Source organism: Acanthopagrus latus, chromosome 7 (genome assembly GCF_904848185.1).
Source record: "Acanthopagrus latus isolate v.2019 chromosome 7, fAcaLat1.1, whole genome shotgun sequence".
NCBI lineage: Eukaryota > Metazoa > Chordata > Actinopteri > Spariformes > Sparidae > Acanthopagrus > Acanthopagrus latus.
In genome coordinates, this window is record NC_051045.1 from 15,332,306 (window position 1) to 15,347,690 (window position 15,385).

The 15,385-nt window shown below is 44.4% G+C and overlaps 1 protein-coding gene across 3 annotated transcripts in view; it reads left to right on the forward strand.

Annotated features, from left to right (window-relative positions):
* arhgef25a (Rho guanine nucleotide exchange factor (GEF) 25a) overlaps positions 1-15,385 on the forward strand; it is a 55,154-nt gene that overhangs the window by 26,515 nt on the left and 13,254 nt on the right. For all 3 annotated transcript variants that reach the window (XM_037103644.1, XM_037103645.1, XM_037103646.1), the window contains 2 exons: positions 11,527-11,834; positions 12,288-12,398. In XM_037103644.1, coding sequence (XP_036959539.1) covers positions 11,527-11,834; positions 12,288-12,398 — 419 coding nt within the window. The remainder of the gene's footprint in view (positions 1-11,526; positions 11,835-12,287; positions 12,399-15,385) is intronic.

Here is a 15,385-nt window from a genome sequence, read left to right on the forward strand (position 1 = left end):
GAGAGGAAACGAGAATATGTGTCTGGAAAGCCCATCAAGTCTGACTGAGGATGACTGTAGCAGCACGCCTTTACATCAGGTCAACGCAGGGTGCCGGATCAGCGTCAAGAGCCACACGTCGCCTTTTGTTTTTTTTGGTTGCGGCGCTATTGATGCTTCATCATTTAAGGAACTCAGTTCAGGCAGCCCAAGCAAATCCTACCCACGATTCACCTCTGACTCACTTTCAGTAGCCCCGGTTACTTACAGTTCAGAGATGTGACCTTGTATACAGCCACCGTGAAAAACAGCAAGAGTGCAGAGCCAGGAGCTGAGAGCGCCAGAGCTGCCGGGCAGACTGGGGCCAGCAGGAGAGGCTCCACATCCCCACGGCCCAGCAGGCTCCACGGCTCTTCTCACAGGCCTCCTGACTGGCACTGCCACAGCTGCCATATGGAATCACAATCGCTTTTAATTTGCACTGTGCTCTCTTTAAGAGTGTGTGTGTGCATGTGTGTGTTTGTGTGCGAGCGCGAGCGCCCAGATAATCATAGTTATGATCAACAGCACTCACAGTGTGTGTGAGTGTGTGCATGTTGGCTGCCTGCTGTTAAAGAGAGTGACAGGGTAGTGTTGATCATCACTATGATTATCAGGGTGCACACACACAAACACACACGCGCACAAACACACACACACACACACAAACACACACTGCAATGTCATGAAAGTGCTTTGACATCCCACTGTTCCTCGACCAAATGCTGTCATGTTTTACTCAGTGGGGACATACAGTCTGTAACCCTTTCATGTGGGTAATATGCAGTAAATCAACGAATTCATGATGTGTTATTAAAAATGAAGACTTGTTTACCCAGAACTATATAGTGTAAACTGGTTTACATCGATATAACTGAATATGTTTGACAGCACTAGTTCACTAACAATACGGCCTACCTGATGGTAACCTGACACTCTAGATGGGTTATTCCACAGAGCCTTCTGGGAAGTTCTCCTTGGAAACTGTTTGGAAAAGGGCAGGCACTTAAATAAGTGGCATGTGATTGGATGAGCCATCTGTCTGTCTCTGTATCAAAAGCATCTTCAACCGTTCAGACCACCAGCAGAAGAGCGATACCACCAGTGAGGCAGTTGCCAAATCAAATTCTTCCGTCCTGCTAGCGTACTGATTGGTCCAAACCACTTTGGTTCAGCCCACTAGCACATAACCTTAAGCCTAGCAAGATACGTTTGTTGATTAAAGCCTCAAGCCATAAAATCAGACCTGTATGATTTTCTAAAAACTGTTCTTTGGCAGTATAACCTATAACCAGATTCATGCTGACCTTTTAATGACTCCTCTTTGTTCCTGATCATCAAATTTCTGTTACAGTTAAAATGTCTGTATAAACTAGAATCTGACTTCCAGTGAGTTTAAAAAAAAAAAAAATCTAGGAGCTGGAGCAGCTCGTACAACTTAAAGTTTATAGTCTGCTTGGTAACTCTGAGGTAATCGATTTACTGTTTTCTCCAATCCCAGTTTTAGACGTCAAACTAATTTATGTTATGGACACAGAAACCTTGACGTGCGGCGGCGTGAGGCACAGACATCAAGGCGCAGACTCACTTATGTCCACACAGACAGTCAAAGATCTTGTGTCTCACATGGCTCAGTTGTGATCAATAATATTTACCCCAAGAGCAGCATGGGAAACACGATGTGCTCCGATTGGTCAGTGACATCAGTGAGTAGAGAAATCATTCAGACACATGCAGACGAGTGCTGGTTCGTGTGAGGAGGAAGGGGACTAAAGGGACATGCCACTGATTTCACACATGAAGATGAGCTTGTCACTACTTGACGTTTCAACGCAGCCTAACAATGTCCTCTGTGGTTTTGAATAAATGGAAATGAATATTTTATTTAAGCAATTAAGTGGTTTTGACCATTTGATTTATAGCACTAAAATATTTTACTTTGAAAGCTCAGCAGCCAGTATACAATGGTTTTAAGAATTTATCCATTACTTGCTGTATGCAGGGAGCTTTGCAAAGTTTAATAAACTCTAAAGTTCGGCTTGAGAATTTAAATTGAAATAAATAGAAAACTGTTGTTGCATTGAGTTGCATCATGGGTAATATAGGATCAGGTGTTCAGAGTTTCATATCCTAACATCTTAGGGACCAGGTGATATCTCACTCTCTGCTTCTTTGATTCTAACCATTCTTGGTAAATGTCAGCGCAAATCCAAATTGCTGGAACGCCCCTTTAATTAAATGAAGTGAATCACGATTAGTATCTCCGTATCATCCCGTGGAGCCCGGTTGGTTAATATCAGTGTGAAATCGACCTCACTGGAGTGTCAATCCCCTGCAATTCTGAGTGTGTGCGCGTTCGATTCCCCGTAGCTTACATTGAGGAAAACAAAGGCAGATGGTGGCAGGAACTTGGCAAATCTCTCTCTGAATGGTTCTGGAGGGATGTCTGGGGTTTACAGGCCCACTAACCACAAACACGGTCACAGTCTCACGCTGCCAGGAGCCTATAGCAGCCGCTGTGGACAAAACAGTGTCTGCGGCGAGGTCGCCACTGCCCTGCTTATGCTGATTCATCCTTTTTTTGACAGGGGTCATAGAAACCTCAGTAAAGATGGCGACTGTAATTATCTCAACAGGGAGCAGCAACTGTGATGTAAATGCACAACCATTGCATTTCACTAAACTTATGTCGATCTATCTATCTATCTATCTATCTATCTATCTATCTATCTATCTATCTATCTATCTATCTATCTATCTATCTATCTATCTATCTATCTATCTATCTATCTATCTATCTATCTATCTATCTATCTATCTATCTATCTATCTAGCCATCACTGAGGGTTGTTTCATAAGCCCTCATCAGGAGAAGTGTCTGAATCACTCCTCATTGTTCCACAGACAATAGGATTAATGCCAGCATCGTCTGCTCAGGCCTGTTTTCCTGTGACCGGCGTTACTTTTGATGCTTTACCCTGATGAAAAATATGCCACGCACAGAGCTGATGGCAGGAGACCGACCCTGATGGCTTGTTGGTGTGTGTCGCTTTCTGTGTCGACCACGTATTTCCTCCTGTGCTCTTGGAAGCACAGCAGTGTGTGTGTGTGTGTGTGCGTGTTGTGTGTGTGTCTGCATAAACTAGGTCAGTAGGAGGACAGGAAATCTGTGTTCACTTGTCTGTCTGACTGCAAAGTGTCCCTCCAGAAGTCGCTGCACGCAGATACACACACATGACACACACAGTAGCTGCGTCTGCATGGAGAGTTTATTCTGACTTAACTATTTACATGGACGCTAAACAAAGCCTTCCAATAAAGATGTGTGTTTGCATGCCCAGGCACTTAATCAGAATATTACTATTATCTATTTTCCGCCTGCTGTGAAGCATCTAATCTGCCAGAAATATGATGAAGAAGATGACTGAGAGAATATTCAGTCTGTCAGTACACTTTTCACATTCGTGTTTTTGGAGCAAACGCTAGTTGAAGTTGTGACCTTAGTGTTAGCCATCAAGATTGAATTTACCAGTAATGCCACTGTCCTCTTGAGCAGGAACAGGAGCCTCAGACAAGTTGTCCTCAAACCCCACATCCACACTGCGGTGGGACATTTCGCCAATCGTCGCTCTCCCATTAGATGATCCATAAGTCTGTCTGGGTCGGAACCACTTCCGGCATTTTAACTTTTAGCATGGTAACGTTAGAAGGCTGCCTTCAGACTTCTCCAGCCGTTCTTGATTTGGTCAGTGGTTCGGTGGATTCTTATCATTTGATCATCGTTTCAAATACTTGTTTGAACAACTTGTTTTGAGCCTTTCCGGTATTGAGGCATGCAATGATCTTTAACTCCTTTAAAGTTGCGCTGGGTAGTTTTTTAACATTTTTAAACAGAAGATTAAGATCTCCACTCATTAATCTTTCACTTTTTACTTTTTTTTAAAATGATTTTTATGCCAAAACAAACTAAATAAACTCTAAAAAAAAAAAAAAATTTTAAGGACAACAAAACTTCATACTGTTTTACAGAAGTTACATGGTTAAATGTTTTCTTATTGATCAGCTTATCTTAGGTTAACAGCAGTCCTCTCGATTTGATTTAAAGTTATTCAGATCAGGTTGGATTGAATCAATCTCGTCTAATTGAGGTGTTTAGATGAGGCATTTTCATTCTAATTTTTAGTGGAATATTAGGGACCGTGTAAAAGCAGCTTGTGATGGCAACAGCCATGCCATTGCACACACGTTTTTATGCAGGAGATTAGGAATTAGCACACTTCCTGCTCATATGTTCTCTAGTGTAATTTAAAAGGCAGCATGTGCCCTAATCGCCGTCTTCCCCCTCTTCCTCTTCAGCGTCTCCTTGTCTACTCTCACTCGAGGTTTTAGCTTCAATCTGTCTGCCTTAACCTTCATTTACTGCTAAACTAAATCATGAATAATCCCTGCTCCCCCCATCAGCCCATCTCTTAGCCTTTTTCCCTCTCATTAAAATGTACATTCATATTCAGTGGAGAGAGAGCTTGATCATTCCAGAGGATGTGGGTTCAGTTGTCTCAGTCGTACAGTCAAACTTCTCCCTCTGCTCCTGTGTTACTGTGTTCTCTGCCGGTTGGTTTTGCATGTCGAGCTTGTGCTGGTCTCAGCAGCTTCGGGGCAGAGCGGGGGCATTGCATCAGAGGACGGAGCTGCTGTGTGTCCTGATCCCGGGGCAGGACCGACAGAGTCTTCAAAACACTGCAGTGCAGATAGAGGAACAGAGGGTTAGAGTGCAAAAAGAAGGCAGCAGAGTGAAAGGGAGGGGTACATGTTGTAGGGTAAGAGTCAAGATGGAGAGAGGGGGAAGAGGGAGGACAGGAGAAAGAAGGCACAGCCAAGTGCCAGGATTTATTAAGCAGCGGCGGCACAAATGCAATACACTTAGAAGAGCCTGGGGCTGGAATATAATGAGGAAAAAGGAGACAAAAACATTCAAAAGTCATCTTTTGATAGTGAATCACAGCTGAACAAGTACAGTAACTAAGTGTAGTGAGTTTCTCTACAAGTTCATCAGAGGACAGTTAGATGGTTTCCAGTCATATGCTTCAGGTACTAAGTGCCTCATGGTCTCACTGGTCTTTCAGTCTGCACATCTGAATGCCTGAGTGCAGCCCAGGTCCTGCTAGTTGATGGGAAGAGTGTCCATTTCCTCTGAGTCGGTGAAATGTAATATACAAGTAGAGGGCTGAAGGGCTGAAGACCATAAGGTGGGGAGGGCAATGAAAAGAGAGGGAGAATAGAGAAGGTTAGTGTTGTTTTCCGTTCAAAGTTGTTAGCTATGACGCAGGCCGGCATCTGTGTGTTGACCACCACCCAGTCAGACGCCCCGGGGCTGTTATGTGTGAGGTGCTGGTGTGGATTGGCAGCTCTACGTGTCTTTTAGACTCAGCTGGACATTTGACATGTTTGACAGTTTGGTGACCAGCGGGTCGCCTGCTTGTTCTGACAATAGATATTGTTTGATAGAACTGGAACAGCCTGCAGCCACACGTCTGGACTGCTTCCCTGGAAAAAAATGTGCATGTGCCATTTGTGAATCTGTTCTGGGCACCTGCATGTCTGTCTGCATGTGTGTATTGGTGGAGCGCAGTGATGCCTAAAATGCCTGTATGGTCCCAAGAGGCGTTTTGATTGACAGAGAGCTCCAGAGTGGAGTGGCTGTGAACAAGTTTGCTCCATTACAGCCAACGCTTTTAGTCTGATTTGTTGGCTCAGCAGCACTCACTTAACAACTGATCAATAACAGGAAGTTGGACTAAACTTCTTCACGGGGACCAACACAAACAGCACATCCACCCACACACTTGAGGCTGCTCCGCCTGTGTGATTTGCCCTGTAGTTTCTCACTGGTTTTCTGTCTGAAATACTGCTTGTTCAATCACATCCGACCTCATATCCATAACCCCCATGAGAATGTTGCATCGGATGTTTTCCCTTTTCCACATGACTGGAACTGGATAAATCGATTCAGCTGTGATTGAATTTGAAACTTTTTCGAGCGGACATGGTTCACTTTAAATCACATGAAAAAGACTGAAGAACATCAAATCAATTTCAAGCCAGATGCTTGTTGGTTCCCACTTCGACAATTTTCTGCTTCTTCTGTCTTACATTAGAGGAAAGTGAATGAGTTTTAGACTTTGGTGTTCATTCTCAGACTGCTGAGAATCAGTTGATCACTTACACGGATGTGTAATATTTCTTTATTGAAATGTCAAGAAAGTGACTAGACGAGCTCTATGATGTGTATTTTGATGAGTTGTGCAATGACATTATGCCAAAGATTTCCAGCAATATTTCAAACCCTGAGAAATCTGTAATTTTTCTGAAGCTGACAGAGCGTCTCATTTTGATGCCTGCTGCCTCAACTTCTGGGAGAGAGTCCGAGGTCAGAGAGTCTTAGAGCATGACTAAACATAACATTAATAAAACATTACCTCACTCGTAAACATTTCTGCCTGAGACAGATTTTCATCCACAAAAGTTGTTGTTCAGCAATGAAGAAGACAGCAACTTACAAGATGCCAAACTACTTACAGCTTTTGGATTGAGAGGAAATTAGATGCTGCAGTTTTAATCAAGAAATCCGCCTGCAGATTGAAGGTGCAGTGAGTAAGAATTGACCACCTGCTGAATTTAAACATCAAACAATTAGTGGGTAGCATATCAAACCGCTAACTGCTGCTAACTGTACCTGATGGTGCCAGCCATACAGATGGTGGTCCTATAAGACTCTGACTGGGCAGGGAGCTTGTTGGTATGGATATCTCATCAACACAATACATAGACATATTTTATATAGCATCAAAAATGATTTTTTTGCATATCCTGTTGATGATTTTAGTTGATTTTACATATTGATCCTTTAAAAGGAGTCAGTGAAAAAAATTATCCCAAATTCTGTCTCTGGGTTGCCTATGCAAGCCTGCTGATGATTTGTTTCGTTGGTCGGAGTCGGGTTGTCCGAGACAGTCTAAAGCATGTGACTTTATGCACGTTCTCGGGTGAATCATCTCGCATCCTAGCCATCAACCACGCTCCAGCACAACACAGAAGTTCCACACAGCCCCTTTTTAATCAATCATGAAAAACAAGAAAATGTCGGGATAGTTGCAGCCCTAAAATAATTAGTCCAAACATGGAGGCAAGAGCATTCATAGGTGCAAGAAAAAGTTGCTGCTTATCAGCACTAACAGAAAAAGATGATGGATCACTTGATCAAATGAGCCATGGACTGTCAAAATTAGACTGTATTAGGCAATGAGTACATTCAAACTTCACTGCTGTGGGCGAACGACATCAAGACAAAGTCTGGAACCACTTTGCAGAGGAGACCTGCGTGGCTCTAGAGTTACACCGAGCAAACTTTATTTGGGCGAGCCTGCTGCCTGCCCGCCGCCTCTCAGACAGTGAGTGGGCGACTGGTGAAAGCCCGGCATTAACTGATCCCCACAGATCGGGCCAGCTTAATGCAATCCCTTTGCCCTGCGCCTTCAACTGTTAATTATCGCAAGCGCATAAACAATAGTCAAGTTGCATTAACAAAATCAGCCTGGGTAATCTTTTCTTAGCAGCGCCATTATGGAGATGAATGTCACCGGGCGCTATTAGCACGCCGCAAGACAGAGGGAGAGTGGGAAGGATTGTTCTTTTTTTCCGCCCGATTTCCTCTGTGTAGGTGTTTAATGGTATCAATTCCTCTCATCTTGCACTGTGTGGGGAGAGCGGAGGCATGCCGATCTGAGGGGAAGCTCATCATCTCCCTTTGTGTTTTACAGTTTCCTTTCTGTGCGTTTGAAAAAGCTGTTATAGATGTTCCGGTAATGGCTGGTTTTGGTTTCATAACAACGCTGAGATTACGCTTTCCTGGGTCAACAGGGAAACCAACGCGTATACAGAGCAATCAGTGGGGTGTTGATGAAACAATCTTCCCGATAAAGCCAGTCAATTTTTGTACCCGCTGCACGTTGTAAATCTATAGATTTGACAGAGCCACTGTGTCATTCTGGCATTTCAAATCATGCAGCCGCGCTGCTGTCTCTACTCAGTTTTAATTGCTTCCAGGCGCAGAGGGTGTCAGCCTCTCTTCCCCTCATCTTTTTTTTTTTTTTGATAAGCTATCTCCGCTGATGTCTGGAGCTGGTTAGGACCGGAGTTACTGGCTGTGGTCTCTGCACTGTGACCCCTAAACCCTGGCCTAACTGAACCTGAGGAGGGAGTGCTGGGGAAACGCAACTCCAGGCCTGGCCCTCTTCAGAGGTCAGAGAGGCTGAGGTGGGGGTTATCACATGTGCTCAGCATCATTTTCACATCCTCACTCTCTTCTCTCAGTGAAAATGTGTGCATCACTTCAGGCTTTTTGATGGCAGAAGCCATAAACACAGCAGCTTTCAGACCCCTCCTTGATATCCTCAGACTGTTCCTTTTTTAAATGAGACATATTATGCTCATTTTTGGTTTCATAATTGCATTTTGGGCTATTACTAGACTAGGTTTACAAACGTTAATGTTCAAAAAAACACATCAGTTTTCTCATACTGTCAACTGCTGCAGCTGTATTGCCCCTTTGTCTGAAACACTGTTTTAGCTCCTGTCTCCACACCTGAATAGTCTGCTCTGCATTGGTCAGCTCACACACTGAGCCAACACTACAAAAAAACAACAGATCAACCGTGCTGGATTAGTTTGTCCCAAACTAGCCGATTTGGAGAAATCATGCAAATGTCTGATGTAGTGTGATCCCAGGAAGCCACAAAATTAAAGGTGCAACTACTGAGGAGGCGTTTTCTGTGGGAGAGAGGAGCTTCGGTTGTTTTGGACTTTCAGTATCTCTCAGTATCTTTTACATGCACAAGAACCTATACAACACACTGAAGGAAACGGAAAAAAGCAAAAAAAAAAAAAAATCTCCTTCAAGTTGTCCTCACTGTCTACGGACCCACCCAGTGTTTGTTCTAAGTTTCCGTCTATCCCCTGCAGCGTTTAGCCGTCTCCCTTCCTTGTACCCCTCTCTGCTCCTTGTCTCTTCATCCCTCTGTTCAGGCCCCCGCCCCGCCGTCCTGCCAGGCTCAGATCTCCTTACACTCTCCAGTCTTTCATGTGGATGGGGGTGGGAGTGACAGAAGAGAGGATGGGAAAATTGGCCACCCTGGGATCACACACGCATGCACAAGGCCTGTAAAATGTATGGCGAGAGAAATTCCAGAGGAAATGTTGTCTTCGTGGTTAAAACTCACAAACAGCGAGAGTTTGAGGGGTTTTTTTTGTTAGCAGCCAGGATCCACAAACCATTTATTTTACCCAAATTTGTATGCACAGGCGGCGGTGCGATGTCACGAACATGAGTTGTGTTCGCTTTGAGGTTAGCCATTTCTCAAACACTGTGACTGAGGTTTGTGCGCTGAAGAGAAGGGGACATTTTTACATAGCTCATCTTCATTGATCGGTACAGTGGCTGCTATTGTACTTCTGAGGGGGGAATAATTGAATGAACCAAGTGTGGAAAAGCTCAATCCCTTTAAGCATGAACACTGGAGGGGAATGTGAATTTATTCCAGCTTTGCCTTTGAAGACAGCACACTCGCAAAATGGGCCATGCTGTGTCAGTGAGGCTCCTGCAGTCTGGGCTCTTACTGCTGAGCGCTGTGATAAGATCTTCCTCCGTGGCTCACATCAGGAGCAACCGAAATGAGGTCAGCGTTGTCCCCTTGTAAACAAATGCACAACGAATCCACCAACTTGCTTTTCCTGGAAAACTAAAGACACATTCAGCGGACAATTGGTGTGAAATAGCGGCTGTGCTCAGGCGGCAAGAAGCTGCGTCGTGTCAGCGGCAGAGAGTGTTTCTCCATCTGCAACAGCGTGGTGTTCAAAGGTCAGAGGCTGGGTCTGGGGCAAGAGGATGGATGGGGGGCATGACTGAAGTGCAGATAAAACACTCCAGTCACACAAGTCAGAGGAAGAGCTATCTCAGGACTCAGGAAGGGTTGGGTGGATGATGCAGGATGGGAATGGAGGACAAGACAGAAAAACAAACAGTCCCAAGCAAGGATCTTCCCCTCTACAGAGGATTAGGGTGGATGTCCGGTCTCAGCTCACCCCCCTCCAAGCCCACTTCCCATGTCCTCCTGACATCGCTGTGCAGCAGCCGACCTGCAGTGTCTCTCGCATTAAAGGTCGGCCATATGCTGGTCATGTGAGTGGATGTGCAGCTCCAATTTGAAAAAGCACGATCTGCTCGACGTAAACAGAACAGTGCGCCTTTTATGATGTGGCTCACAGCTGCACAGCTGTGTTTGAACAGGAAGGCTATTTATATCTACACTCTTTGTTTTATTTCTCTCTTTACCTCTTGTCTGCTGGTGTTGACACATCTTCAGACCTCCTGTCCTCCCTCACCTCTCACTGATCCAGCACTGCTGCTTCCTTCAGATGGTAAAACAGGAGCTCTATTGCCTTAAAGCGGCGTCTCCAAATCTCTTTCAGCATTCGTTGCCTTTGACGGATTTTCCCCAAATTCTCTCTCCTCTGACTCCTTCACCCACCATTGTACTGGTGAAGCAGATATGGTGGCAAGATATGCCTCATTATATTTTCACAAGTTTTTTTACAAACTTGTCCCTGCTTTGCTAGGGGAGCTGAACAATGCCCCATTCTTTTAGCCTTGTTGCAACCCTCTGGTTACGACTCACTTTGAAACCACTGCCTCAAAGAAAGACGTCTTTTTGTTCTGTTGTTTTAGTCCATAGATTAATTGATTTATTCGTTGTTGAGATCTGAATGTGGAACGTCCAGCTGTACTTTGCCCTTTGACCTTTTATCAGCTCTCTGCAACCCAATTGCGACGTCCACACCAGAGCAATTTCAGCCAACTTTTTGTGACTTTTGTGACTCTGCCAGAGGGAGTCACCCACAATTCATAGCATTTTGATGTTTAACTCAGGATTATCAGTGGAAGCCCTTTAAATAAATTCCTACTGAAATCAGTTTTATTAAACAAAACTTAATGGCCTTTGAACCATTACATGTAGTGTTTTTCCCTGTGAGTGAATGTGTTATATTTGTATATTCATGTCCTTTTATTTACATTTTTACAATTTTTTAATATTCTAAAATGGAAAATAAATAGTCTTAAACCAGTATGGTTAAATGTGTCAAAGTGCTTTCCCATTCTTCTTCTTCATTTATAGCTTTTTGGGCCCTTGCGACATCTCATATTCAACCACTTACCAAACAACACAACACAAGTTGTTCCAGGAACAACACTGAGGCAAGTCACAAAGCTGTGACATCACCACAAGCTGATTGGTCGGTTGCAATAATGTTTCTGGAACAACACCAACACAGCGATATTAGAAACACCTAGGGGGACATTGGGGTTGGGCCCTCCTCTGAATTGTTTTTAAGCGTTATACATTATACATTACCCGCTGCCACTCAGTGTCTTCTCTCCATGTCTCCTTTCACCAGACTCATACTCGGCAGCAGGCAGCGAGGGCAGCATCTCCACCTCTGTGGCGTCCCTGCCCCCGCAGGCATCAGGAAGCTCGGCCCCCAGCTCTCCGGGCTCCAGGCGCTCTGTGAGCACTCTGAAGAAGTGGCTCACGAACCCTGTGCGCAAGCTTAGCGCCGGGGCCACTGCCAAAGGGGAGCGTCAGGTCCGAAAACTTGAGGGAAAGCCTCTACCTCTTCCATCCCACAGTAACAGCCAGGACCTGGGCAGCCCTGTGAGGCCAGAAGATACTCTCACCATCCTGCCTGTCACACACAGAGAACTGGTAAGAAGTGTTTTTTTTCTTTGTCACACAAACTAAGCAAACGAGGCTTTGTATGTTGACGTTATGCTTGCCGATGAACCACCTTGTAAGCAAACTCATTATTAGGAATTATTACACATTGATGCTTCGTAGGAACTGGTTCTGAAGTAAACACCCAGAGCTTTAGTCTCACATAAATCCACACTAAAGCCAACAACCTGACTGTGGCTTGTTTGTATAGTTCAGGAATATGAGCGGAGACAGGTTTGATGTGGAGTTGATCCGGGGAGGACTAAGTATCGTGACAGGTGGTGATGTTGTTATATAACAGCAGTGCTGCAGGTTCAGCCTGCAGGAGCTCACGCTGCCATGTCATCTGTGACTTGTGCTCTCCGTGCAGCTGCCTCTGTTCGCTGCAGACATTTTGCATCATGTTTAAAATTGTGTGTGTGTGTGTGTGTGTGTGTTTTGCAGGAGTGGAAAGATGGCCTTGCAAGCCCCGAGGACCTGTCACCGGCTACACTACAGTCCCCCAGCTACATTACTGACTCACTGATTGGCTGCACTTCACTGCCAAACACCCAGGTCTGTCCGCACCACATGCTGTATATCTAATACAATATAACCTCTGATATCTGTCATCACGCATTACTTTAGTCATGTAGAAATTACATCAAGAAGAGGCTATCTTTGTATCTTAAATGACAGGATGGAGACCGCCCATGGTTCGTGGTTTGTAGCTGACTGTAGACTGTAGAGATGAGTAGCAGTGATACTCTGAGAGAGCACCCAGCCTCAGTGACATCAGTACTGTGTGTCTCCATGGCCCTCCAGCCAGATCTGCAAATGACTAACTCTGCTGCTGCTGCTGCTGCTGCTGTCAGAGCTCAGCTATCAAGCTAAACAAATACACCAATGCACAAAGGAACTCTGCATTCTGCAACCACACAACCAAAGATTTATAGCCCCGTACATAGCACACACATATGTAAGGGAGTCCAACTGAACACAAGCCTCTCTCAGAGCAGGTCGACGCACCAGAGGGCCAGAGGGCAGGGTTTGACAGCGACCTGTGTGATGCATGACTCACGCTGAGCATGTTACAAAAGGACATGCCTGGAGAAAAAAAGGAAAATAGAGCAAGATGGCAGATGTGATGAAAGATGACTCCGCTGCTGCGAAGTGACAGAGGGCTCTATGTGTGCGCGTAGTCTTTCATTTCTCCATCAAACACTCAGTCAGTTGCTCGTGGTGAAGGAGCGTCTGGTGTTCAGAGGGTCCCCTCTCAGTGTGAAATGGAAGCATGGCAGAGAGTGGATTTCACTTGAGGATGAATCATCCGTGCCTGAGCCCTATCAATACACAGTAAAACAATAGCTGGGCATTGTGTGGAGAGTCTCCTGTTTGTGAATCGACACCGGACCACTTAAATCCTAATTTCAGTCTCAACAACACATCAGAAGCCATTAATGCGATTACATCAGAGGGATGAGGTCAGCGCTTTGGTGTTTTCACTGCCAGTCTTTGGAGAGAGAGAGAGAGAGAGAGAGAGAGAGAGAGAGAGAGAGAGGGGTATAGAGGCAGAAGGAGAGAGATTGAATTATGTAGGTCCGTCATCTGCGAGCAACCCATCTAGTATTTATTTGCATTGTTGTTCTTCCCCTTTTCTTCACACCGTTTCTCTAATATCATGACCACAGTACAAGGTTAATTTTTTTGGCTGGAAAGTTCTCGTTATGTATCTCAGAGATGTAGTGTAAAAAAGATTATTCACTATTCAAAAGAATATTTATTAACATTTATTTTCCCGAGTGAGAGTTTGTGCAGTCTGTCAAACTGACCCAAAAAACAAAACTGCTTTGCTAGATCTCTTTCAAGCCATCCCTTGCTTCCTGAGCACTGTTAACAATGTTAAATCACAGTTATCAGCACTTGAGATCCACTGTGTTCCATCTCAGCACTGTACAGTACCTTTGATTTGTTCTTGCACGTCTAAAGATTGATGGGCCCTTTGAATGGGCTGCTCCGTCCCATTACAAAGTAACAACTTGCTGATGCCTGATGCCAGGAAAACAGTTTCAAAAATCAGCAAATATTCCCAGGTAAAACTGATGTTAAAAAAACATCATGTTTAAAGCCGTAAAGATAAGTATTCTTTTAAACCCTGTTAATATTATTTAAATATGATTACACCATTTTGTGTGGTTTTCTGTCCATAAATCACATTTAATATCAGGAGTTTTTAAAGAGGAAAACTCTCCATTGATTATTTTTACTTGAGACTTAATGCTAAAGATTTTTTCCCTTGTTCCTGATTGATGGAACTGTTTTTTTTTAAAGATCCTACACAACACAATGACCTCAGCTTTCAGTTGTCAGGTTTTTTTTTTTTTTTATCGTTGGATTCTGAGTAGAAAAACAAAAGTTGCAACAGAGGGAGACAAGGGGAATTTTCCTGTGGGCTTTGCCACAGCACATCTGGAAGTGATCTGGGAGCCAGGGAGACCTGTCAGCCAGGCTGGAGCACTCCTAGCGGGGCAAGATGAGTTGGGGGAGCGAAGGTCTTTATGGAGCCTCTCTGTCTCTCCTTGAAACCTCTCTTCTCTTTACTTCACTTCATCACTTTAATTCTTTTTCTCTCACTCTCATACATCACAGCGACAGAGGAGAAAGCTCACAGCTTGGAGACGCCAACAAGTTTGTCATGATGATGGCAGGTGAACAAGTTGAACTAGAGCAGAGAAGAAAAAGTTCCGTCCTTTTTTTCTATTTGCTTATATGTCTATCTATTTATTTCTCCATCAGGGCAGCCACCTGCCAGGGGAGTTAGGCAGGGATTAGGCATAGGTCTGTGGTGTGTGTGTGCAGGTTTGTGTGTGTGTTTAAGGTGGGGAGGTTCTGCTTGACTAGGGCAATGGAACACAGGGATTTAGGTGAGGACAGACGGCTGCCCCTATATGTTTACACCGTCAGGAAAGAGCGAATGACCTCAAAGAAACGGCTGAAAAACATGTCTAAAAATAGAGGGAGGAACTCTGAAAGAAGACGACAACTGAGTCATTTTACAACCACACAAAGGAGTGAGTATTATGGGAGGAAACTAGGTTATCCACACTTGAGGGCTGTCTGCAGATGTGAAGCATGTGTCCATTGAGTTGGTGATGATTTCATTCTTTGCGGGCTTCGTTGCGGTGTGCACAATGACTCTATATTTGCACCAGGACCCCTGCAGGAAATGATATCAATTCCAGGAAAAAGCATGAGAAGGAGGTCATGTATGTAACACATGAACACAATCGATTAGGTCAGAGCAACCTTGGGTTTATCCTACATTTCTATTCTCAGCCAATAAGGCGGTACTGACATATTTGTTGCTGTAAAAACAAGATATCGTGTGATGTATTTACTTGTACATTTGAATCCTCAGGTGGCAAAACAAGATAATCTATTAATCCACACATAAATCACAAACGTAATGCCATTGTCAGCTGGTGAACAGTAATTGTATTCCTCTTCCTCTCAAGCCAAAACTCCATTGAAAGCTTCCCAGCTTTTATTTGTCATCTCCTTCA